The sequence below is a fragment of the Motacilla alba genome, chromosome 5 (genome assembly GCF_015832195.1).
Source record: "Motacilla alba alba isolate MOTALB_02 chromosome 5, Motacilla_alba_V1.0_pri, whole genome shotgun sequence".
Classification (NCBI taxonomy): Eukaryota; Metazoa; Chordata; class Aves; order Passeriformes; family Motacillidae; genus Motacilla; species Motacilla alba.
Window position 1 is genome coordinate 51,629,657 of NC_052020.1, and position 22,128 is coordinate 51,651,784.

The 22,128-nt window shown below is 43.8% G+C and overlaps 1 protein-coding gene across 2 annotated transcripts in view; it reads left to right on the forward strand.

Annotated features, from left to right (window-relative positions):
• The window catches only part of RCOR1 (REST corepressor 1), an 82,284-nt gene that overhangs the window by 49,395 nt on the left and 10,761 nt on the right, over positions 1 to 22,128 (forward strand). For both annotated transcript variants that reach the window (XM_038137589.1, XM_038137590.1), the window contains 4 exons: positions 9,120 to 9,172; positions 13,181 to 13,342; positions 15,961 to 16,079; positions 19,460 to 19,538. In XM_038137589.1, coding sequence (XP_037993517.1) covers positions 9,120 to 9,172; positions 13,181 to 13,342; positions 15,961 to 16,079; positions 19,460 to 19,538 — 413 coding nt within the window. The remainder of the gene's footprint in view (positions 1 to 9,119; positions 9,173 to 13,180; positions 13,343 to 15,960; positions 16,080 to 19,459; positions 19,539 to 22,128) is intronic.

Genomic DNA, 22,128 nt, shown 5'->3' on the forward strand with positions numbered 1-22,128 from the left:
ATGTCTTCATGGAGGAATGCTTGAGGAGGTCGTAGCACTAACAGCTTGCTATGATGAGTTCATGTGTTGCCAAGTGTGACCTTTACAGACCTGCTAGTGCAGGAGACAAAGCAGCTTGGCTTTCTCCAGGACGTGTGCCAGAGCTTCCCTCATCGTTACGTGTTTGCTGTGGCATCATTTGCTCTAATTAGGAACCACTCCTACTAATTAATTTTCCTGTACTCTTTGCACTCTACCTTAAGTTATTTCCCTGTTCATGTGCTTCTTGTGCAGGTTCAAATTGTGGTGGGGTTGTAGTGAATTTTTTAGCACTGCAAGCATTAGTGGTAATATAAATACATAATAACTTCTCAGTAAGGGCTGGGTTTCTAACTCCTGACTAAAACCATGGTAACCCACTGCTGAAATTCCCCGGTCTATTTAGTAACATTGATTTATCATAGGCTTTTCCACAGAGTGTCTTAGGGTCAGCCTTGAGGGCTGAGAGCCTGCATGTAATCCAAGGTTCAGCATGTGCTGTATGAATCTGTAACCTGATTTTTTTCTAAATCAACTTAATTTGGCAGTATTTTATTACCTTAATATCCATCAACATAACACTACTGCTTTGGTTTAGAGGCTACTGTAGGGATGATGTCATTCAAGATCTGGCTGTGGAACCTTGCTGTCTTTCTGCATGGACTTGTTGAAGAGGTCAGACACAGCTTTGCACCTCTTCTGCTTCTAAGCCTATAGGAAGTAGACAAGTGCAAGAATGGATGCACTAAATGTTAGTGTCTCCCAAAGGCTGACCTGTCTGTAGTGGGGTGATCCACATCTGCTGAGGGCAGCAACTGTGTGACTCAGACTTGTCTCCTTCCTCTTGCTGACTGCTGGCTTGCCTGATGCTTCCTTTCTGCCCAAGTGGCATCCCTCAAGGAGGTAGCCAGGGGACAAATTGATCATTTCTTTTGCTTTTGTGTCCAATATAAAGGGAATCAGCGTGGCTTCTCCTTTCTTGTCACAGGCCTTATTATCAGTAACAATAATAATGAGCTGTAATTTAACCTGATGGCTATTCTACTCCTGCATACCCCTTGTGCATGTTCCCTCATGCTGCACAAAGACCCTGTGTTGTGGGGAAGTGGAGTTACACATGCTGTTTAGGAAGCCTGGCTCTGATACAGGGCTTTCATTAGTCTGCATTCCTCCAGCAGCAGAGAATGTAATAGTTTTGGTTTTTAGGAGCTTTCAAAATCTCTTTGAGGTCGGAAAATGGACCTTGTGGAAGGTTTTATCCTCTTTAGAGTGTTTTCAGTCTGGATATTCCTTGGTGGCTTCTGAAGCTGGTTGGCAGCAGGTTGCTCAATGAAGCTTTATAGTATTCCTGCTGACTGTTTTGCAGACCAAGAATTTCAATGTATAAAGCATGATGTGGCTGAAGAGCTGAGAATTTTCCTAGGCAGGGTACTGAAACCTTGTATTGGATTGCTGGTCACCTGACACTGTGGCCTCCCATACTGATTCTGTCATTAGTGTGTGTCAGATTGGTGTGGTGGTGGTGTTTTTTGGGTTTGTTTGTTTGTTTGTTTTTCAAATTAGCAAATACGGCTTTTGGAAAGCATTCACTGGATCAGGCATTCTCAAGGAGTGAGCATGATAATTTCTATACAAAAATCTGTGCAAAGGAATTTCTTCTAACCCAAGTTAGAATCCCCTGCACTGAACAATATTATTATTATTTTTTTTAATAATCTACCTCTTGCCACAACTGTATTGATAATGCTCAAGTTGCTACTTGAGTTGCTTGGGTGTGTTGCTGCCTGTAGTAAAGTGTAAAATCCTAGGCTGTGACCTCCCAGTAGAGTGATCTCAAGCCAAAGTTTGACAGCAGAATAAATCTGGCTTTAGGGCTTCTCGGACTGAATTGAGAGCACTGTACTGAATAATGCAAAGAGCTATTCTGCCATAAACTCATTTTGTTCTTTAGGTGTTTTCTGTATGCATTTATCCTGTCTGTAACTTGTCTTTCTGTCTTGGAAGGTTATACATGGGAAAGAATGTTTTCTCCCTGCCAGAAGCTAATGTGTGCTGGGTTTCTGTTCTCACATGGGTTTTAAACCCAATATCAGTTGTTCTGATAATTACAGTTAGTACAGTACAGCGTCTGTGTCTGATTTAGGATCAGGCTTGCAGTGCTAAATGATAGCCATGCTCAAATTTCGTATGGTCACAGTTTAGGTCCCATGGTTATCTCATTTGGCTCTTCCTCTTCTGCACTAGGTCCCAAACACAGTATTTCCTATTTTTTTACTGCCCTGTCAGATCTCTCTCATCCTTTTCTGTAGCGCATCTGGCAACATCTGGGTTCGTGGTACCCAGGGCTCTGTAGATATTTAAACCTGTGCCATCCCTCCAGTAAAGTGGTGTTCAGCTGGCTATGGCAAACTGTGCTAAAGTTAACTAATTTGCTATGGCTGAGCAAATTTCTGACTGCAGGTTGAATGTGATGGATGTATATGAAGCATCTTTTTTCCCAGAGGATCCTCTGTGGATGTCCTGAGGTTTCAACTTTGAACTTGTCATTGGGTGCAGGCCATGCAAAGAGCAGTATTAAATATAATAAAAAAGGAGGTAGCAAATACGGTGTTTCTTTTTAGTTTATTGGTGTGCACTGCTTGGGGACTCATTGCCTTTGTGTGACAAAGGAAACTCTCAGAAGGTATTAGGGTTTTTAAAGGGATAAATCTCCCAGCAGCTAGGCACTCCATTTTTTTCCTTGATTTCTTCTCTCTCATGCTGCAGTTTCTGTGCTCCAGGTGTGGTTATGTGAACAGCTTATTCCTCACCAGTGCAAGTTTTACGTAGACCTGTTCCTACCTGCCTGCTCATCCCTGCCACGGTGCTGTGCTGGGGCAAGGAATGAGTCGCACTTTCGGCCTGAGCCAGTCTCATTCCTTGCTGAAACCAGGAGGGCTCATCTCTTTTCAGGCTTGTGCAACCTCCCAACAAAAGGGATTTTTATACAGTACATAACCCTATAAAGCCTCTGTGAGTAGCTTTCAGCTTTGGTAGTGGTCAGTGCCTTGAGTGGCCGCAGAGCTGGTACAGGACAAAGGGACAGCCTGTTGGGGGTAGGGCTGGTGACAGGACAGTCCAGGACTGCCCCTCCTGGGAGGCCGGAGCATCTCCATACTGCCAGCCACCACTCAGTGCTTGTATGCCTTTAACTGCATGCTTGGGTGAGGAAACTGATGTGCTGGGAAAGAGGTTTTGGGTGGCACAGTTTGCCAGTCTGGTTCCCTGGGATTCCAGGTGGGTGCTTGTGCTCACAAGTGGAAAGAGGTGGATGGAGGATAGGAGTGCTTAGTCTGGTCCTGCTGCCATAGGAGACTTCTGATGCACTGGCACCCTGTGGTCCTTGGTATATCATCCTTGGTACAAGGATGTGGTCCTTGGTACAAGGGATGATATACAAGTAAAATCTGAGCAACGGGGTGAGTGAGTGGGAGGTTGATAGATACTGTGGAGTCCCATGACTCGAGTTACCTTGCCCTCCTGCAGCATATTTTCTCTTGGTCCTGTTCAAGTAAGCTTCTCCAGGTAAGGGGTAAGTTTTCCTTTGCCTTACAGTTGCATCCGGACTTTATCCTCAACTGCTGCTGATGCAGTGGAGTTGAAGCCCAAATCCTCTTGTGCCTTCGGTTGCATGAAGAGGTTTTTATGTAGCCTTTGTGTCTGCGTAACTAGCACTCTCTGTTCCTAGAAACGGTGTTAAAGGAGGCTGTGTGCCCAGGTGGGTCAGCACAGGACACAAAACACCTCTGTGCTCTGTCTCCCTCTCTTCTCCTGCCTATTACATCACATCTTACCAAGAAGAGGAAATAGCTTGTCCAAGGCGTGAGAACCTTTTGAATAGAAGCATAGAATAATTAAGGTTAGAACGACCTCTAAGATCACGTGGGCTTTAGTTTAATTCAAGTGATTTTGTTCAGGATCTTTGCCTGCTTCCCCTGCTTCCAGTTGCAGCTAACTTTAGTGAGACAGTTGGGCAGGCTGGCGTGCTTTTGGCCGCTTCCTCTCCCGCGCTGGGACCACGAGGTGGCAGGAGTGTTCCACCGGAGCCGCCGGGCAGCGGGGCGGCAATGCAGCTGCTCGTTTGGATAGGCGAGGCGAAAACTGTGCTCGGTTGTTTGCGTACCGTCATAATTGTGTTTTGGAATTTGGAAAAGTTTCACGTGTCTACATGTCCTTATTTTCTTTATATAGTAGAGATTTATTTTGGGTCTTGACTGTCTCTTTTTTTTTTATTTTCTTTCATTTCTTTTCCTATTCTCAGGGGAGATGGTGGGGAGGGAAAGATGTATAGCAACATCCAGAATTCCTTGCAGGTTCCAGCATTGATCAAACCCTGTGAAGCACATTACTGAGGCTGCAAAGGATGCTGCTTTTGTCCTCATTTCACCCTCTTCTGCCAGGGTATTGCATCACGTAATATGCAAAGTGTTCAGAGCTCCTGCAGTACCCTAGTAATAGGGGTGAACTGAGGTTGCAGCAACAGCTCTACCTCTGCATTCCTGTTGCTTTCTATAGGCTTTAGCACACTCGCTCATGCTGCAAACCTGCCTTGGGGTCACTGAGTCTGCTGAACACAATGTGATTCTTGTGGGGTTATTGACAAGCAGTTTGGGTGGGTGGGGAATTCTCCAGAAAGATCCACTCAGAGAGATCGAAATGTGATCAAATGGTGATGAGGGGAGTCATTCTTTTCAGGCATTTCTCTTTTCACAGTTCTCCTGCCTTCCTGAAATAAATGCTCATGTTTTACGTCTCAATTCACTGTTCAAGGATGTGGGACTGAAAATCAGCAATGCAGTTGTTTGCTCTTTTTCCTCCTTCCCTGTGTCAGCCAAGAGGTTCCTCTTTCTTTTGTCTCTGGTGAGGAATTTTTGCAGGGAGGTGAGTTAGCAAAAGGCAGGTCTTTATGAGAAAGCTGGCTGGGAACAAGAACACAAAATTCAGGGGGTTAAGGGCACCGTTTTGGTCAAGCTCCCCTCTCTAGAGGGCAGGAGAGTGGAAACATCTTTCTGTGCTTCTTTTGCCACTCCCTTCCGTTTCCCTTACCTCTTTGGCTGTCTTAGTGCTACACCCAGGGTCCTTCAGTCATCTCTTATTCGGGAGATGTCTTTTAGCATCTGAGCCCTCTGTGCCCCTCTTTGCTGGTGACAGTGTGTATGTGAGGCTCTGTTCCCTTTGCATCCCTGCCTTTTGTGCATGACTGGCTGTAGGAAGGGCTTCTTTGGGCCAGTGCTCACTCCATTTTGGGTGTAGGGTGGACAGAGTGATCCTGCTCACCCCAACACAGCTAAAATGCACATAAGACAAGAAATGTAGCCAAGTAGGTGAAGAAGTACATTTTATGGTTCTCTTCTCTGTCCCTCCCCTCATCTGGTTTCTAGTAGCAACAAGAGCCTTCACAGGAGCAATGCATCTCCTGTCACACAACTGTCTCTATTCAAGTTTCATTGTATTTTTGGCCTGGTCTGTGTTGAAATATCTTTCTGGTGTAGGGAAATGAGTTAGATGGGAGGTGAGGATACTCTTACCTCCCCTGTTCAGGAAAAAGTTATGTTGGTAGGTAGAGTAGCTTGGTGGTGTATTTTATTCTGGGGGAAGTGAGCTGGGATAGCTCTGCTGGTCTTGCTTGTTCTCTTCTGGAAAGCAGCTCAGAGCTGTGCTGGCAAGCTGTCTCTTCTGGTGTAAGCAGGGATCTGCCCCAGGCTCCTCTGGCTCTGAACTGTGATGTCTGAACAGATTGCTGGGTTACACACTGAGCATGACTGGATGCCACTGAAACGCAACGGGCAGAGTTTCACGTGCCCGCTGCCGTGTGCTTGCTAGAGCTGAGGAGGGAAAGCAGGGATGGAAGAGGACACTTCTTTATCTGGTGTGGCATGTAAAGCATTGAGCTTGTGGCAATTCCAAGCCCTACTGGTATGGTAGACTAAAGAGATCCGGTGACTCAGCTGGTGCCATGCTCTTCCTTGCTTACTTCATATGGAGGGGGAAGGTAAAGAAAGAGTAATCGGAAGGATTGCTCAAGGGACTGTCATTCCTCTCGGGTGCAAGCATCAGAGCAAGTGAGCTCACAATTAGCCGAGAAATGACAAGCAGGAGGGTCAGTAAGCAGGCAGGAAACAAGCCAAGAGGAGAGCACGGTGGTGTACTCCTTGTCTGTCCTTCACCCACAAATCTTTTAGTGTTTAGGAGTACTACTGCTGTGTGCTCGTGGTCAGTTTACTGCCTTATTGCCTTTTTCTTAGTCTTCTTTTCTCTTCCTCCACTGTAACAATGAGATATAATACTGAGGCGTTACAGAACCTACTGTGACAGTAAAAGCATCTTTTCCTGAAAGCTTGCTTTCATGTTGTCTAGTCACTCATAATCTACTGTTTGGCTCAGTGTTGTATTGCCTTGTTTGAAGAGAAATCCTATTGATATGTGAGGACCTTGCTAATATTCTTGCTTAGTTAGGAGAGAAAATGCTGTAATGATTTTTTGGGGAGCAAGTATGTTTTCATTACTTAACAACATCAGGCATAAGAAAGATAATACGCTGGAAAGGAAAACGACCTCATCTCTTCTCTGTATATATTAAAGGATTAGATGCTGAAGTCAAGTGAGGAGCTGTAGATCTTTCCATGGTGAAAGCAAGGTAGTTAATGCAGTAGTACTTAGCATTCAGGAGCTTAATTCAGCCTTGGACTTGAGAGAATTCAGCTCCTTTCCCTCCTCCTTCCTTCATGTCCTCCTTCGACAAAATATAGAACACTGCATGTGCAATACCTGTTTTTTAAGGAAGCAGAGAGCATTTAGCTGAACTACAGAGAAATGCTGCATGTAGGGTTTCCTGGCAGCCTTTATTCTTGACGTGGTTTTGTAACTCTGGAAGCATCTGAAGTTGCTGTTCTGCCCCCATCCTACTGATGTTCCCTACCCCGTTGGGCATGTGGAGGGGAAGGGATGGTGTGTATATGAGGCAGTTCCCTTCTCTGTCCCTGTTTACCCTGTATGTCTCTTCTGGATCATGTTCTCTGCTTGTGATGTGGTTTTGCAAGTTGTTTTTTTTTTCCCTGTGGTGAAGCTGATTTTCAGGGTGCATCATACTTAGGCATTGGTAACCCTCAGGATGTTCTATTAGGCAATGCAACAAATTCAGCCTAGGAGCTTGGTCATTGTCCCAAGCACCTCCACTGCCTTTGCAACTCTTTTGTTTCCCTTGTGCAAAAAAAGGTAGTTCACAAGAAGGGATGGTTTTCATCCCAGTTCAACGTGGTTCTTAGAAATAATTTGTTGATTTACAGAGACAGACGTGTTTGTGTTGTAGCAGTGCAAATGAATGGTTGTGGCTAGACCTTTTTCCAGCAGGCTAATAAAACTTTTTATTGAATGGATCTAGAACACGGAGCAATGAACGGGTTTGTCAGCCTGTTGGGAGTTGCCATGGTGTGCAGGTGGGAGCCTGGAAGGACAAGAACCTCATGGAATGTCCTTGCTAACATGGAACTGTGCTTATGTTATAGCATGCTCTTCTGCCACAGCATATGGCTGTACTCATATTCTCATGTACTTTTGCAGGGCACTTAACAAGTCCCTCTTTTCCAACACCTTTTTGTGAAAATTAACAGAACGTTTTTGTACTTTTCAGATGAAGGTCTGTGATTTCTATCACATGTCATATTGACTAGTCTAAAGATGGATGTCTACTTTAAGTACCTAGATATAAATTCTTATTATTAGTGACAAGTTGAAAATAAGAGGCTGCTGCTCTCCTGCTGTGTGTTTTCTGATTTATCTTTTCTGTTTTCCCAGTGCCTTTTGAGCTTATAGCTTAGTTTAATAAGCTGAAGGAATAATTGAGGACTGTCCTAGCTTGAGGGAAAAGCTTAAAGAATACTATGCTATTCCATAAGAGTGTTCATAAAGCTAGAAAATAGGCAAGAAGCACATTTGAGGTCCAGACTGTGGGAAATGTGGCTTCCTTAGCTGCAGAGTGCACAGAACCATTTCCTTGCTGTGCATGCTCTCCGTGAGTCTGGTGCTCAGCACTGTAACTTGCTTTCATTCCTCCCTGGGTATCTGTAGTAAAAGAAGGGGGAATGATTTTTGAGTTCATTGCTGTGTGACTCATTGTGAAGCCTAATTTTTGCATAAAGATGAAAACTTTGGCTGTGTGTATCAGGTTTAGGTGAGGGTGCTACTAGCGTGTTGTTGGGGACTGTACAGGCAACCAGTGCTTCTAGCATCTTCAAACCTCTATGTGAAGCAGGAGTCTCACCTTTTAGATTATTTTTTTTTTGTTTTCAAGGGTGTTACTATCATTTCAGTGTGGTTAATAATGATCAGACACAAGGGCACAGACTTTACCACTGCTACTAACTTTGATCCATTCCTCTCAAATGGGTGCTGTTGGACAATAATGTGGGCTCAGTCACTCTGGGTGAAGACATTTGGTTTAGTCCCATCTATACAAAATATAACTTCCCAGTGCATGTTCACATTGTAAAGATTGAAATCTCATGGGTTGTAATGATACAAGAGTGTGGGGTTTGGTCCAAGATAAAAATTGATGAGACCTAAAAATTGAAAAAATTTACCAAAGTATCTGCGGTGGTCATGCAACAGCAGGATTCTGGCAGTATTGAAAGGTATAGATTGTGTCTGGGGTTGTTTTTCCTTAAGAAAACAACTACTTTGGGGCTCTTAAAAAAATCACCACCAACCAACCAATAAAAAACCCACCACAAAACGAACACACACCCCAAAAAGCAGCTGACACAGTCATGTCTACAGGTTTGATGAAGAAATTCTGAAATACCATAGGCTATGTTTCAGAAGTAGTGGGACTGGATTGGATATCATGGACCATTTAGGCTTAAGGAAAATATGTAGTTTGTCTGGTGGCTTGTTTTCCTTACATTTCCTTCTGTTCCTGAATTATTGGAAACAGTAGCTGTTCATGAGCTGTTCTCTGTGGAGGGCTGAAGTCAGAGCTGCAGATCTGGGTTTTAGACTGTGAAAGGAAAGGGGAGATGAGATCATTATATGAAATGCACTTACATCTTCTCTTTGTTTTTCAGTGGATGAATATATTGCCATTGCTAAAGAGAAGCATGGATACAATATGGAGCAGGTAACAAACCTTTGAATACTTTATTTTAAAATATTTTTCAGCAAGTATTCAAACATGACTTAAAGTGACTGCCTATAACTGCTTCTTTCTTTCTGTACCTTGTATGTTTTCTCCTCTACTGCTTGTCCCAAAACTGACTGTGCCTAATAGTAGCCTGTACTCTGTGGATACAGAGTTTACCCCTAGTTGTACATCAAGAGTCAAAAGAAAAAAAAACAAAACCATTATCATTTCTAATGGAGTCTGGCCATGAGTATTATACTTCCTCTGGTGACTGCTTCTTGAGTACTTTCAGACCCCCTAAACAATGTTAAAAAGATTGGCTTATCTTTGGACAGCTGCCTGATTGCATTGCAGTTTCCAGCTGACTGCTCCGTCTCTGCTTCATGGATGTCTTGCCAGTTATTAATGAGCTATTGAGCCATCATGTGCTTTTCTGAGGCAAACTGATACCCACAGTTATTTACCTTAAAACTGTGCTGCAAATCATTTTGCATTTCACAGATGAGCACCTTGGCTGTCAGTGGAGTAGACAGGGGATGACTTTGCCAGTGGCCACTGACCTTAGCCATTACCTGTAACCTAGGGCTGGAAGTCCTGGTCTGAGGAACAGACCTCTTCTTTATTCCCTGTGGTCTAGGATTGTGTACTAATCTTTCCTGTGTTAACTGACAATGATTTCAAAACTTGCTGGGGAGATGAGTAGATCTGTGCCTGGGAAACTTTTCTGAGTTCTGTGGAGTTTCCTCATGCACTCATACTTGCTCGGAAAGGGAAGGCAGGGAATCTCACGACTTAGTGTATTGGCAAATCACATACTGTCTCTACAAGCACAAAAACCTGAAAGTTTATGAAATTGTTCAGACGGAGGCGTTGAGCATAGAAACAAATGGTTTGGATGGGAAAGGGCTTCCATGTAAATTACTCAGCTGTCATCCTTGAGTCAGACTTTCGGTGGTTGATACTCATGCTCAAAAAGACTTCTTGCTGAACAAGAGCACTGAAGTTGAGATAGCCAGAAAATTCCTGGCAAAACCAGGAATGATCATGCTTGATAATTGTCATTTCTAAGAGCAGAAAACAGCAATAAAATGAACGTGAAGGCATCAAAAGGCCGTGAACTTAAAATGAAAATAAAGATGGTAACTCTATTCAGCTGATACTGGTATACCCTAGTATTGATTATTGTGGATAACATTTTCCAAGAGATGGTCTTGGAATAGTAGAAACGGGTTTCATTATTTTAGTGGAGAAGCGTTGTTTGGAAAGTAAAGACTGATACAGAAGACTGATGAAAATGAAGCTTGTGATTAAAAAAAACTCACTGAATTCTTGTGGTTTGAAAAACTTAAATTTAGCTAACAGAGATTTGCATTAATTTTAATGTTGAAAATGTAGACCTCCCACTCATTCCTTTGAGTCGTCTTCTCCATTTTTCTCTCCCCCTCTGTGTACAGAAGTTTCATGACTTGCCACATCAGAGCGTAAAGTGACTGAGTCCCTGCTCCTAAAAATTTTCTCATTCCTCTGTAGCACTCTCACATAATACTCTGGAGTTAAACATGTTTTGCCATGTCCTTTGGGATTTCCTAGAGAGCTGTGCTAGGCATTTTCAGGAAATAACTGGAGAGGATCTCGCTTGTGTTGCTCTGGAAGGCACACATTCATTTTATATTACAGGGACAAGTGTCAGGGCTTTCAAATCAGGATGATTATTTGTGTCACCAAGGGAAACTCTGCCTTCAGCAGGTATCATCAGAGTTGCTGTTGGCTGAGTAACTGGACAAGCTGATACAGACTCCCTGGAAGCCAGTAAAAGCTCACATTAGCAATTGGCCACTGTCTCTGGGCTTTGCTGGCCAAGGCAGCCCTCTCCTACACGAGCGTTCCCCTGACAGCTGGTCACTTTGCTCCTCTGTCCAGGTGGCTTGGCTAGCAGTCATCATATAGAGATTGCCTTTTTTCCACCTGTGCCCACTGCCCTAAGCATCCCTTTAAAGGCTGAGTTGTGCCAGTCTGCTGAAGGGGTTGGGAGCTGCTGGCAGGGTCCTGGGCCGTGTGCCGGCTGGTGCTGCTCTGCTCAGCAGGGTTCCTGTCCAGCTGCCCGATCCGTGCCAGCCCAGCTCCCATCCCTGTCCTTTCACTCCCCTTGCCCATGGCTCAGTGCCCTGTTGTTGGCTCTGCTGCTGTTGGATCATGGCTGGAGGCTCAGGACTGTGCTGGTGGGAGTCCCTGCAGCCTGGCCAGCCCCAGGGCAGGCAAAGGGCAGGCTCCCCACAGGCCAGTGAGCTCTGGCAGGGCAGGCACTTCAGCTGTGGGTTGTTGTGCTGTGCTGTAGTAGTCACAGACTTTTAGAAGCACCACAGTAAATCTGGCTGTGACCTGGCCTTTCCTGCTAGCCTTTGTCAGACACCCTGGGACAAAGGAGCCTGGAAAGGCCCTGTGCTCACCTGTGTATGAGTGCAGAGTTCTTCCAGGGCAGGTGAAAGATGAATACTGATCTCCTCTTAAACAAGCTTATAAGGAAAATCTTTTTGTTTACCGGTTGCTTTATATAAGCAGCTCTTCCCTCAGTCCTCACTAACACCTCAGTGCTGTTTAGTGCTACCTTGCCCTCCCAAAATGTCTCACTCCTTGTTTATCCCTTCCTTCCTCATAGGGATGTGAGGTAGATCACATATTTGAAGCTGAATGAGATTGTCAGGGGAGAGGAAACTCAGTCCTTCATGACTGCAGAATAGTTTCTTTGCGCCATCCTTGCCAGAATGGCTGTGTGGCTTCTGTGGCATCTCGAGTGGCTGTGCTACAACTGAGATTACTACTCGTTCTGCATGGTGAAAGAAGGGAGGAGAAGGTGTCCAGGCAGCACTGAGAGTCCAGTAGGATCTGGGCAAGATCTTGGATAACACTAACATTTATATGCATACTGTCTGCAGAATCTCGGGTGTGAGATCCCATAAAGGAACTACTTTTTTGCATAGCAAAGTAATGGGGAAACCCCGATTTTGGAGGGATTTTGTAACACTGGGCAGCCAGGGTGAAACTAAGAGGTAAGGGTAACTATGGCTGTGAAACCTGAGCTGAGTTTGCATATGATGAGATGGTTACTCTTATGTTTTACTCAGCATGTTAGGGATTGTTTTCACTTCACAGCAATTGTGAAAGGCTGTTTTTTAGCTCTGCATAGTCAGGCCTTCCCAAAATGACTTGCAGTGTTTGCTGGCATGCCAGAGGTAGTGTTGTGTCATAACACACAGGGGCTGTGGAGCCCTGGGAGAGGGGGGCTGTGCATGGGTGTCTCAGAGACAGCAGAAGGGGAAGGGTTTGCAGGTGGTGAAACGCAGCACAGGCACTTTGTCTTTGGAACTGAGAACCAGAGACTGCAACAGCAAAATGAGGTCTCTCTCAAGGGAACAAAAGAGCAGCCCCCCCAGAATGTGTGAGATTTATTCTTCCTTTGGGTCAGAGACTTTTTAGCACCAAGTCAAGGTGATGCATGTTCTCTGCCTTACCTTCTTCCAGTTCTTGTTTCATTCTCCTCTCTTTTCCAGTTCCCCCTCAGAAAGAACCCCATAAACAATTATAAAAACCCCCAGTCAAAGAAACCATCCTTCTGATTTCCAGGAAATGGAGTCCAGCACTGGAAAGAAGTTGCCTTTTGTCCAGTCTTTTTTAGGTAGACTTCCCAAGCCTTTGCTCAGCTTATCTGTGCATACCATGATCAGTAAAGCTGAAGTAATTTCTTAAGTTTTTTCTCCCACCTTTCTGTTGCTAATCTTTTATGACATGATGACCTGTGTGGTTTTGATAAACTTCGAGCTGGTCTTCACAGGCTAGTGGGGGGGCAGATTCCAGGTTTCTTGCACTCATAAAAGCATCTGATGTAGATGAGAATTAAAATTATGTCTAATGTATTGCCTGAGAAAAATGTCATAGCTCTCCCTTTTCATTTTCCAGTAATGTTTCTTTTGATTACAGTTGTCACCTTGGTATCTGTGTTATTTCCAGGCTCTTGGGATGCTGTTTTGGCACAAGCACAACATCGAGAAGTCTTTGGCAGATTTGCCAAACTTTACTCCATTCCCAGATGAGTGGACAGTGGAAGACAAGGTCTTGTTTGAACAGGCCTTCAGTTTCCATGGGAAAACCTTTCACAGGATCCAGCAGATGGTAAGTGGTGTCGCAGGAGTGGGAAAGCAGAACAGACTGTCGTCTTCAGTGCTGTTTGTGCTGAATGTGTGTCTAATGCTCTTGAGAGAGAACAAGCCAAAAGGGATGTTAGAGGGAAAATGATACCATGAATAGAAAGAAACAATATTATTCCCAGAGTCTCTGTAGAAGTGTTTTCCTGAAGTGCTTTACTGGTTCGGGATAAACTATGACTGTGATTTTTTTTTTTTTTTTAATTTTTTTTTTTTTTTTTTGTTGGAAATTACAGTTTTCAGTCCCCTGTGTGCTGTGGTAGTTTTTGTCTCGGCTGGAGTTCAGGCATGGTCTGTACACATATGCCCACACATATGCAGTAAAGATCATCTCTGTGCAAAGTTGATATCCTTTCATACAGTCTGATTTTTAGGAATTAATTTTATTGAATGATGAAGTCTGTGCTTAATGTGATTTGGGACTGTCAGCGGATGCTGTGATGGAGGTTTATACATCCTTGCAAGCTTCAGTCTTTTGCTTTAGGTTGGTAATGATACGGTTTTAAATGTATGATTGAAAACTTCAGGGGTAGGTTTCTGCCTGAAAGGAAAGTGCTAGGGAGTGTGCAGTTTTCTTTTGAAAGAGGGAGAGGAGGATGGGTTGTAAAAATTTTTATTAATTGTATCTTGAGAGTGTCTTCAAGTGGTTCATCACCTGGGTGGGAACTAGACGTTGTTCTTTGCTCTCCTTCAGTAAAGTAGCCTCTTGAGTGTTCCAGCAGGACCCAGTTCCACTGTTAGTGACCCTTTGAAGTGAGCCTAGGCTGTTGCAGTCTGTACAGCCTCTTTAAAGTACATGTGACACAGGTCTCTATTGCTGATCCTGCTGAAAAGCAAAAGGTGACTTGCTTTCCAAGGATGGAGGTCCCTTTTCAAAAGGATGGCAGAAGGAGGCTTGTTTTCATCATGTCTTCCTTGATGTTCCTAGTCCTTCACTGACATTCATTTCCAAATGTTCTTGGAGTCCTAGAATCTCCCCTTCCCTTGGGTCAGGTGATGGAACTGTTGAAGAGTGGAGCTGCTTTATTCCTGTGTTCTTATATAGGAGGAAAAATAGGGCAGGGGAATGTCCTGGGGAAAAAAGAGAACATAAAGCCCGTCCTGTTGGTTGGTTAACTGCCAAAGCAAGAAATTCTCAATTTGCTTTATGTGCAGAAGCATGGCTCTCTGTCCCTGAGTGAAGTGCATTCCAATACAGGGATGCCAAGCTCATGCACTGTTCCCTAGGTAGTGATATTTTTTTACTGTTGCTCCCAGGAAAGTGATTCTGCATGAAAGGAATTAAATGGCATGAAGCTTTGTGTTTAGCAGGGGACAGGAATCAATGGCTCAGGAGCATGTTAGTTGTTAGTTTTTAGATGCTGCCCCATTAGCACCCCTGCAGATTGGAACTGAGGGGAGAAATCTCCAAAGCCAGAGAATGAAAGACAGGTTACATTATTTACCAGAGTTGGTTCTGATATTTTGGCACTCTTAGTACAGGTTTATAGCCAAGTGGATGTTTGTCATGAACAGCCTTGTCCTTGAGTTGGTTCTGTGGAACTCTTTTTAATTTCAGAACACCAGCCTGTTGCATGGCTGTTGGCAACACAGCATTGACTTAGCACCTGTGCTTTGCCAGGTGGATGTCTGCCTGTGTGCAGCTGTGGGCCAGAGTGGAAGTGCTGGTGTGATCTGTTGTTGGAACCTAAAGTCAGTCTGCAGTTTGAGAACCAGGCTTCTCTCAGGTGAAGACTTAAACTGCAATGTTTGAGTGAAAGAGATCTGGCTCTTGCTCACAGTTTTGTTTTCCTCCCCACCTGCTCTGCCCTTCATACTGAATCAGATACTTAAGTGACACATGTTTTATTCATAAGAAAAGACTGGACTTCCACCTTTTAAAAGTCTTGTGTAAGCGTATCCATGTAGAGTGCCTCAAAGGTAGAGAATTTTTCTTAATGTAGTTTTCTGCTTTTTGGAGGCAGACTTTTCTTTCTTAGCTACAGGGTACTGGCATTTGTGTAAGAGGACCAAAAAAAAAAGTGTTTTCCTGTACCCTCAGTTCACCATACAGCAATGTTTCACCTTTTGAAAATATCCTTTGTTGAGACCTTTGAATAGACTTTGTCCTGTGAATGGTGTGAATAAACCCATTTAACCAAACATCAAAGATATGCTTGGGATGTTTGCAATTCAGCAGTTTCTGTGATTGTTTACATGTGTCTGTGTTGGCTTTTAGGTCTGTTCTGGCTTTAAAACGACAGTTTTAAAGCCTCAGTTTCTGAGGCTGTCATCTCAGTTTCAAGGCCTCATTTCAGATTTGCTCTTGCTGTGTTCCCCTATTCTGGAGGGAACCAGCTGCTTGACTGGTGAGTGGAAGCTTGCTGAGATACTCTTTAGAGATCTTGATGTCCTGAATAGTAGGCACTAACCTGAAATGCTCCCCCATAGATCATTTTTGGAAAGGTTGCAGAACTGCCTTGCTTGAGCCTTTGAGAGACTCCAATGTCAAGAGATCAGATGTGTGGAAAAACACACCAATTGTATGTGAACTTCTGGGAATACTTTACATACAAACATATAAAAGGATACATGTTTAATTTACAGCTTCCTGACAAATCAATAGCCAGCCTGGTGAAATTTTACTACTCCTGGAAGAAGACAAGGACTAAAACTAGTGTGATGGACCGTCATGCTCGTAAGCAAAAAAGGGAACGTGAGGAAAGGTAGGTTTGCAAGCAGAAGGGTCGTGTACTGCACACACTGATTTCTTTAGTCTGTCCCAGAAATTCCTGTCAGCTTGTAAGAAACCAGATGTAGGATTTTCCCCAAAATATTTCCCGGTACCACACCTTTCCCCACCCCTCTTCCCTGCTATGTTTTGCTTTGCTTAAAGCCAAAAGGCAGTTGGCAGTTAGCTGTGTTCCCTTTTTTGACACTGCAATTCCTGATTGCCCTCCAGTGCACTGGTTACTGTCCCACCGTTCTAGAACTTCTGCTCTGATACCACTTGAGGGTTGGGAAATTGAAATTAAAGCTGTTTACAATCTGATTGGCACTGTTGTTAGCAGAGCCAGAAAGGCTGATAAGCAGGGCAGTAAAAGGAATTAATGAAAGGGCTGAAATCTGCCTTTATTTCCTCCACGTGATGCTCAGCAGAGTGAGAACGTGCACCTGCAACAGGAAACAGGCTGCAGTGCAGGAGCCCTCTCAGCCTGTGCCTGTACACCCGTAGACCCTTCCTCTCCTGCCTCTTAGAAAACTGACCAAGAAAAGGCTGCCAGGCCAAGCTCTGTTTTCTGAGATTGATGAAGTTAAGGCTCTGATTTCGAGTGACTGAGAAGAGGGTAGCACAGGGGAACTTAAGATGAGCTCTCTGGCTGAGCTGTTCCAGGGAGTGCTGGGTGCTTTGGCATTTGGGTGAGACTGGTGGTGTTCAGGAGGTCTTTAGACACTGATTTAGCAGATGAGCTTGGCTCATGCCTTTTCTGCAAGCTCACCCTCCTGGATACCCCTGCAAGCCCTTGAAGGTAGGTCAGCAGTGTAAGCATCTGTACAGTTACTGTCACTTGGTGACTTCACCTAGTTCTGGAGCTGAAAGAGCCTCAGAAATGCAGAGGTTTCAGGTGACTGTGGCAAAAACAACCACTCTGAACAGCAGCAACTCCAAGTGCTTGATGCAGGTGCTTTCTCAACCTGCTCTAAAATGCAATTAATGTCTTTGCAAACCAGACTTGAAGTGTGCCTGCCTTTGGAAGACTTCTGGCATAATTGGGCAAAATTCTGCAAATGCCTTTCCCCTCAGAGGGATTGTTGCATTTCTCAGTTGGCTGTTTGCTGGCTCCACTGCATGTGAGCAAGTCTTGTTTGGGAAGGGGGGGAAGAAATGTGTTTCTAGGGTTGAGCTGTACCAATGACTCACTCAACCTCTCCCATCTCTCTGTTAGGTCAGCAATACTTGCTTAGCAGGCAGGGCTAGGGAGAATGCTGACAGCCAGCTTGTCCAGTATTTGGTTGGCTTTCTTTGACCTGAGTCTCTTTTTCCGTTCTGTTCCTTTCTCTTCTCTGCAAAGACTGTCTATTTTTCTGCTTCCCATCCTGGTTGTTGGGGCTTTTTGTTTGTTTAGTTTTTCAGCTTTCCTACTCAGTTATTGATGGGGGAGGAAAATCTTTTATATGGAGTACGTGTTTGTCTTGCACCATGTAGTTTAAGGTCTTTTAATAGTCATCTCTTTTTGTTCTGTGCTCGAATAAAATTACTGGAATTTAGAAATACACCTCTCAGTACCTGTTTGCTAGGAAAAGTAGCACCTCAGACCATCTGGTGAACGGGAAAGAACTGTATGGGCTGCTGTGTGCTCTAATTTTGTAACCTTTGAGGAAGACAGCTGGATTGGAAATGCTTAACTTGATTTACATCTGCAGGAAGCTAAGCACCAGGCTGTCAGCTTGATGTTTGATTTCTGTTCTTCCCCTTTTTATTATGTAAAATAGTCAAACCCCTGCACCCTCAAAGGGTTTGTCAGTGCAGCCATGCAGGGTGTGGAATCCACTCTGGGTGAGTTTAGGGTGCCTGGATTTTCAGGTTGTACTGTGCCATTCAGTGTTGGCAGACCTTAAAAAGTGTTCTTTGGTTATGGCCATGAGTGTCTACAACTGCAGAAATGATGGACTGGGCTTTAATTCAGCTCATGTCCAGGGCACTTGCTAAAATACAAGAGCGAACTATCAGCACAGCAAAGACAGTTGTGAAAAGGCTGAAATCTGAACTTAGGTGAGAGCACAAAGAAGTTCTTTTGGAGATGGGGTTAAGAGAAGAGGCAGTCTGAGGTACCTCACTCAAATACCTCTATATCCCTTTTGTGGCTAAGCAGGGAAATTCCCCAACCCCTCAGATTGCCACTAACACAGCTCTCAGTGCATTTGGGACCAAGTTTTCAGCACCTATTCTTAGTTGTATGTGAGGGACTTTGGGTGTGCAGCTCTGGGAGGGGATGCTTGGGAGTGGATTCCCTGGAATCATCATTACCCAGACTAAATGTCTTGTGAATCAGCTGGTGAGCCAGGTGGCTTAGGAGAGCAGAAGTGGCTTGTACAAGTGCCTGCTCTTGTGGAGAAGGATGGCAGCCCCATTCCTCCTTAGGATGTGGCTGCAGCAGGGACAGGGCACGTGAGAGCTGATGCCACAGCCAAGCTCAGCAGCACGAGCTGTGCCTGCTGGCTCCTGCTCCCTGTGAGCACAGCCATGCCCTGCCCTGGAGCTGTGACATATCTGCAGCAGCTGGTGCTCCTCAGCACAGGCTATGAAGTTTGATATGACAAAATAGGTTTATTTTTTTGATTAATAAAAATGCTTTGATTACATCAGCTTATTTCTTCTGTTTCTGGGCATCATATCAAATGGACAATGCAATTTACCTTGGTTGTGTACAGTACAAAAATTCTAAATAATGAAAACGCATTTGATTTAATGTCTGATTAAAATTCCACCTAAGCCAGAGTGGACAGGTGTGCCAAGGTCACTTTCAATATGGCCTCAATTTCATGCCTATTATTTCTCTGTAACTGATAAAGTCTTTTTCTTTTCCAGGGGAGAATAAAATGTGAGGCTGTCACTGACAAAAAAAAAAAAACAAACAAGCATTTTTTGTGCTTGTTCTTGAGGGAGTTCATCTTGTGCATTTCTGTTTTGCTAAATATTAAGGAGTTGTATGAAATCTGTGTTTTAGCTACTTGCTGTATTTTAAAGTCTTTCTTTCTGCCTCAGTTTGCCTAAAGTAAAAATACTTAGTGTCCCATGTTCTTTGAAAGATAACTTGTGGAATTAATTTCATGTCTCTTGCCTTCATCTGTGTAGATTTCTTTTGCTTAAGTACACTGCTGAGAAGTGTTCCTGTATGCACTATCCTCAGAATTAAGAATTTATTGACTTAAGCTGATACCAAATAAAATCAACACCAGCCTCCCAAAAAACCCACATCCTGAGAATAAAACTAAGGAAAGCTTTTGGGCTTGCTGTGGCATTCATGCTTTTGTTTTAGCATGCTGTTTATAGAAAAAGAGAGCCTCACAAACTAATACAGTACTGTTTGCTTTTGTCTTCCAGTGAGGATGAAATGGAGGAAGCAAATGGAAATAACCCTATTGACATTGAAGTTGAACAAAACAAGGAGAGCAAAAAGGAGGTATAATTCTGTTTCTTACTCCTGTACAAATGAAAGTGTTTATTTACTAGCTACTTCATGACAGTATCTCATTTTCTTTAGTACTTTGTCTAGTTGTCAAACAAGAAAAGAATTGTCTTCAGAATTATTCTTAGATCAAGACAAGTATAGATAAAGAAGTTGTTATGGATAGAGCTGGGAAAATTTAACATTTCACCATCCCGTGCTAATGTACTATGTGATTGTTTCCAGTCTCTTTTATCTTCTCTTTGTCTGTGTTAGCTTAAACAACCCTCAGTGGTTTAAATCAACTTAACTGCATGGAGATGGAGCAGAAGCACGTCCCCCTATGGAGATGGCTTGGTGGAGGGGGAATCCATCCTTTTGTTCTAGGTAGACTAGCACAAGTGCATTTATGTACATGTTATACTCTAAGGTACATTCCTGATGTATTGAAATCCCCAGCAATACTTGTCACTTCACTAGCACCAGGATTGCAGCTGTATTGGTGAAAAGTAAAGGAGAAAGCTTTTGTGACTAGTTAATTTTGTCTGGCAGGGTGACCTTAACCTGTTGTTACATCAGCTCAAAATGTAGTACTTGTGTTTCACTTCAAGTACTTCATTTTCTGGGGGCATAGAGTTCTGGATGAAAATAGCTGCACAAATACAACAGTTCTGAAAACCCAGCCTGCAATGCCCTACAGGAGATCATACACTTCATCTCTGTGTTTATAACCTGCTGGTTACCTGTTACTAAATAAAAACACCTTGTTCAGCAGCAGTGTGGGTTGTATGTATGAGTTACAGGAAGATGTTTAAGACCTTCTTTCTTTGAAATTAACTCCCTTTCCTGGTTTCTTCTAGCATGATTTCTCTCCCAATCTCTTTTTCCCAGTCATTCTATTTAATTTCTCAAATTTTTAAAGGTTATATTTAGGAAAAACCCACTAGAAGTATTTAAAAACATGATCCCACACAGTCAAAAAAAAGTCCCAGAGTAACGGTTTTGTCAGTCACTCTCAGTGAGATTAATTCCTCCAACAAATAATTTTGAATGGAAATAACTGAAAAATCACAACATTCCCATCTGCTCTTCACCCACGTGAGGGTGCTCTCTAGACTTTCCAGGAATGTTTTGCTGTTGTTTCCACTGAAGGAACCAGCATCCTTGATGTCTTCCTAGGGACAGAGTGGATGTGAAGCCATTTGTATTAATCCTTACAAGGAACTGAGTTCTCAGAAGCCTCAGCAACACTCAGACAGGAAGGGTTCTCACTTGGCTAAGTTGCAGCTGTGTGCTTGCAGCTCTGTAGTGTTTTGTCAATAATATTATTGTCTCATTTCCCATTATTTTAATGAATTTACAGTTTAGATTTTTCTGTAAGCTCTTCAAAAGCTTGCATCTGTAAAAGAACTCCCTTCAGCCCCCTTTATTATATCTTCCTTCTCAGCCAATGCTGACATGTCCTGAACTTGCTGCAGAAGAGGGAAAGATATTTCTTCACCAACTTGGCTGCATCTCTTTTAAGGCCAAACCAGATCAGATGTCTGGTTTAGACAGTTACCATCAAGACATTTTTGCAGAAAATCTTAGTGTGGGAGGAGGCTTTGTGCCCTCCTTGTCACACTGGTACAGGCCATGGCACTCAAACCAGTCTGAAACTCATGCAGTGTATGCTGTCTGGCTGTGTGTGCCGTGGCAGCCTTGTGGGGACTTTCAGGACAGGGATTGTGCTGGAGGACAAAATGGAGCTGGCAGCCTTCATAGCCTGTTCAGAGTTCAGCTGTGGTTGTTTAGTCTGGAGAGGAGGAGTCTCGGGGGAGGCCTCTGTCACTCTCTGCAGCTACGTGAAAGGAGGTTGTAGCAAGGTGGAGGTTGGTCTCTTCTCCCAGGCATCCAGGGACACGATGAGAGAAAATGCCCTTAAGAGGGGGGTTCAGGTTGGACATGCAGAAGAATTTTTTCACTGAAAGGGTGGTCAAGCACTGGAATGGGCTGCCTGCAAACATAGCAGAGTCACCATCCCTGGAGGTGTTCAGGAAATGACTGGACATGGCAGTTAGTGCTGTGGTTTAGTTGACAAGTGTTCTGTCAAAGGTTGGACTCCGTGATCTTGGAGGTCTTCTCCAACTTTAAAATCAGAATCACTGAATCTTTTGAGTACCTGAACTTAGGGCTTATTGAAATACCTTGAGAGAGAGAGCACAGGTAACCAGGAGGGGATAAGTTTGTCCTTGATCATTGGGTTTCTTTATTGATGTGGTCAGACGTGCCGGGGCTGTGATGTGCTGGCAGCCCAGGACTCTGTAAGGAACCTCCCTGTCCCAAATCTGCAGCGATGGTTTTTTCAGCTCTGAGACCTGTTGGTTGCTCTCTGACTTACCCAGTAGTACTGGCATTTCTCACAGTGTCTGAAATCTTTCATCTGTTTCCTCTTTTGAGGATCATTGGAAGAAGAATCCTTTCTTACTTTTTTTTTTTTTTAAATTTAATTGTTAGGGCAACTGTTTGGATTTCCTTGCATAATGACTCCATAATACTGAGGTCATGGCTTAGACCTGCTTCCTTTGTATCTTCCTTGTTCCTGGAAGTGCCTCCAACTTCATGC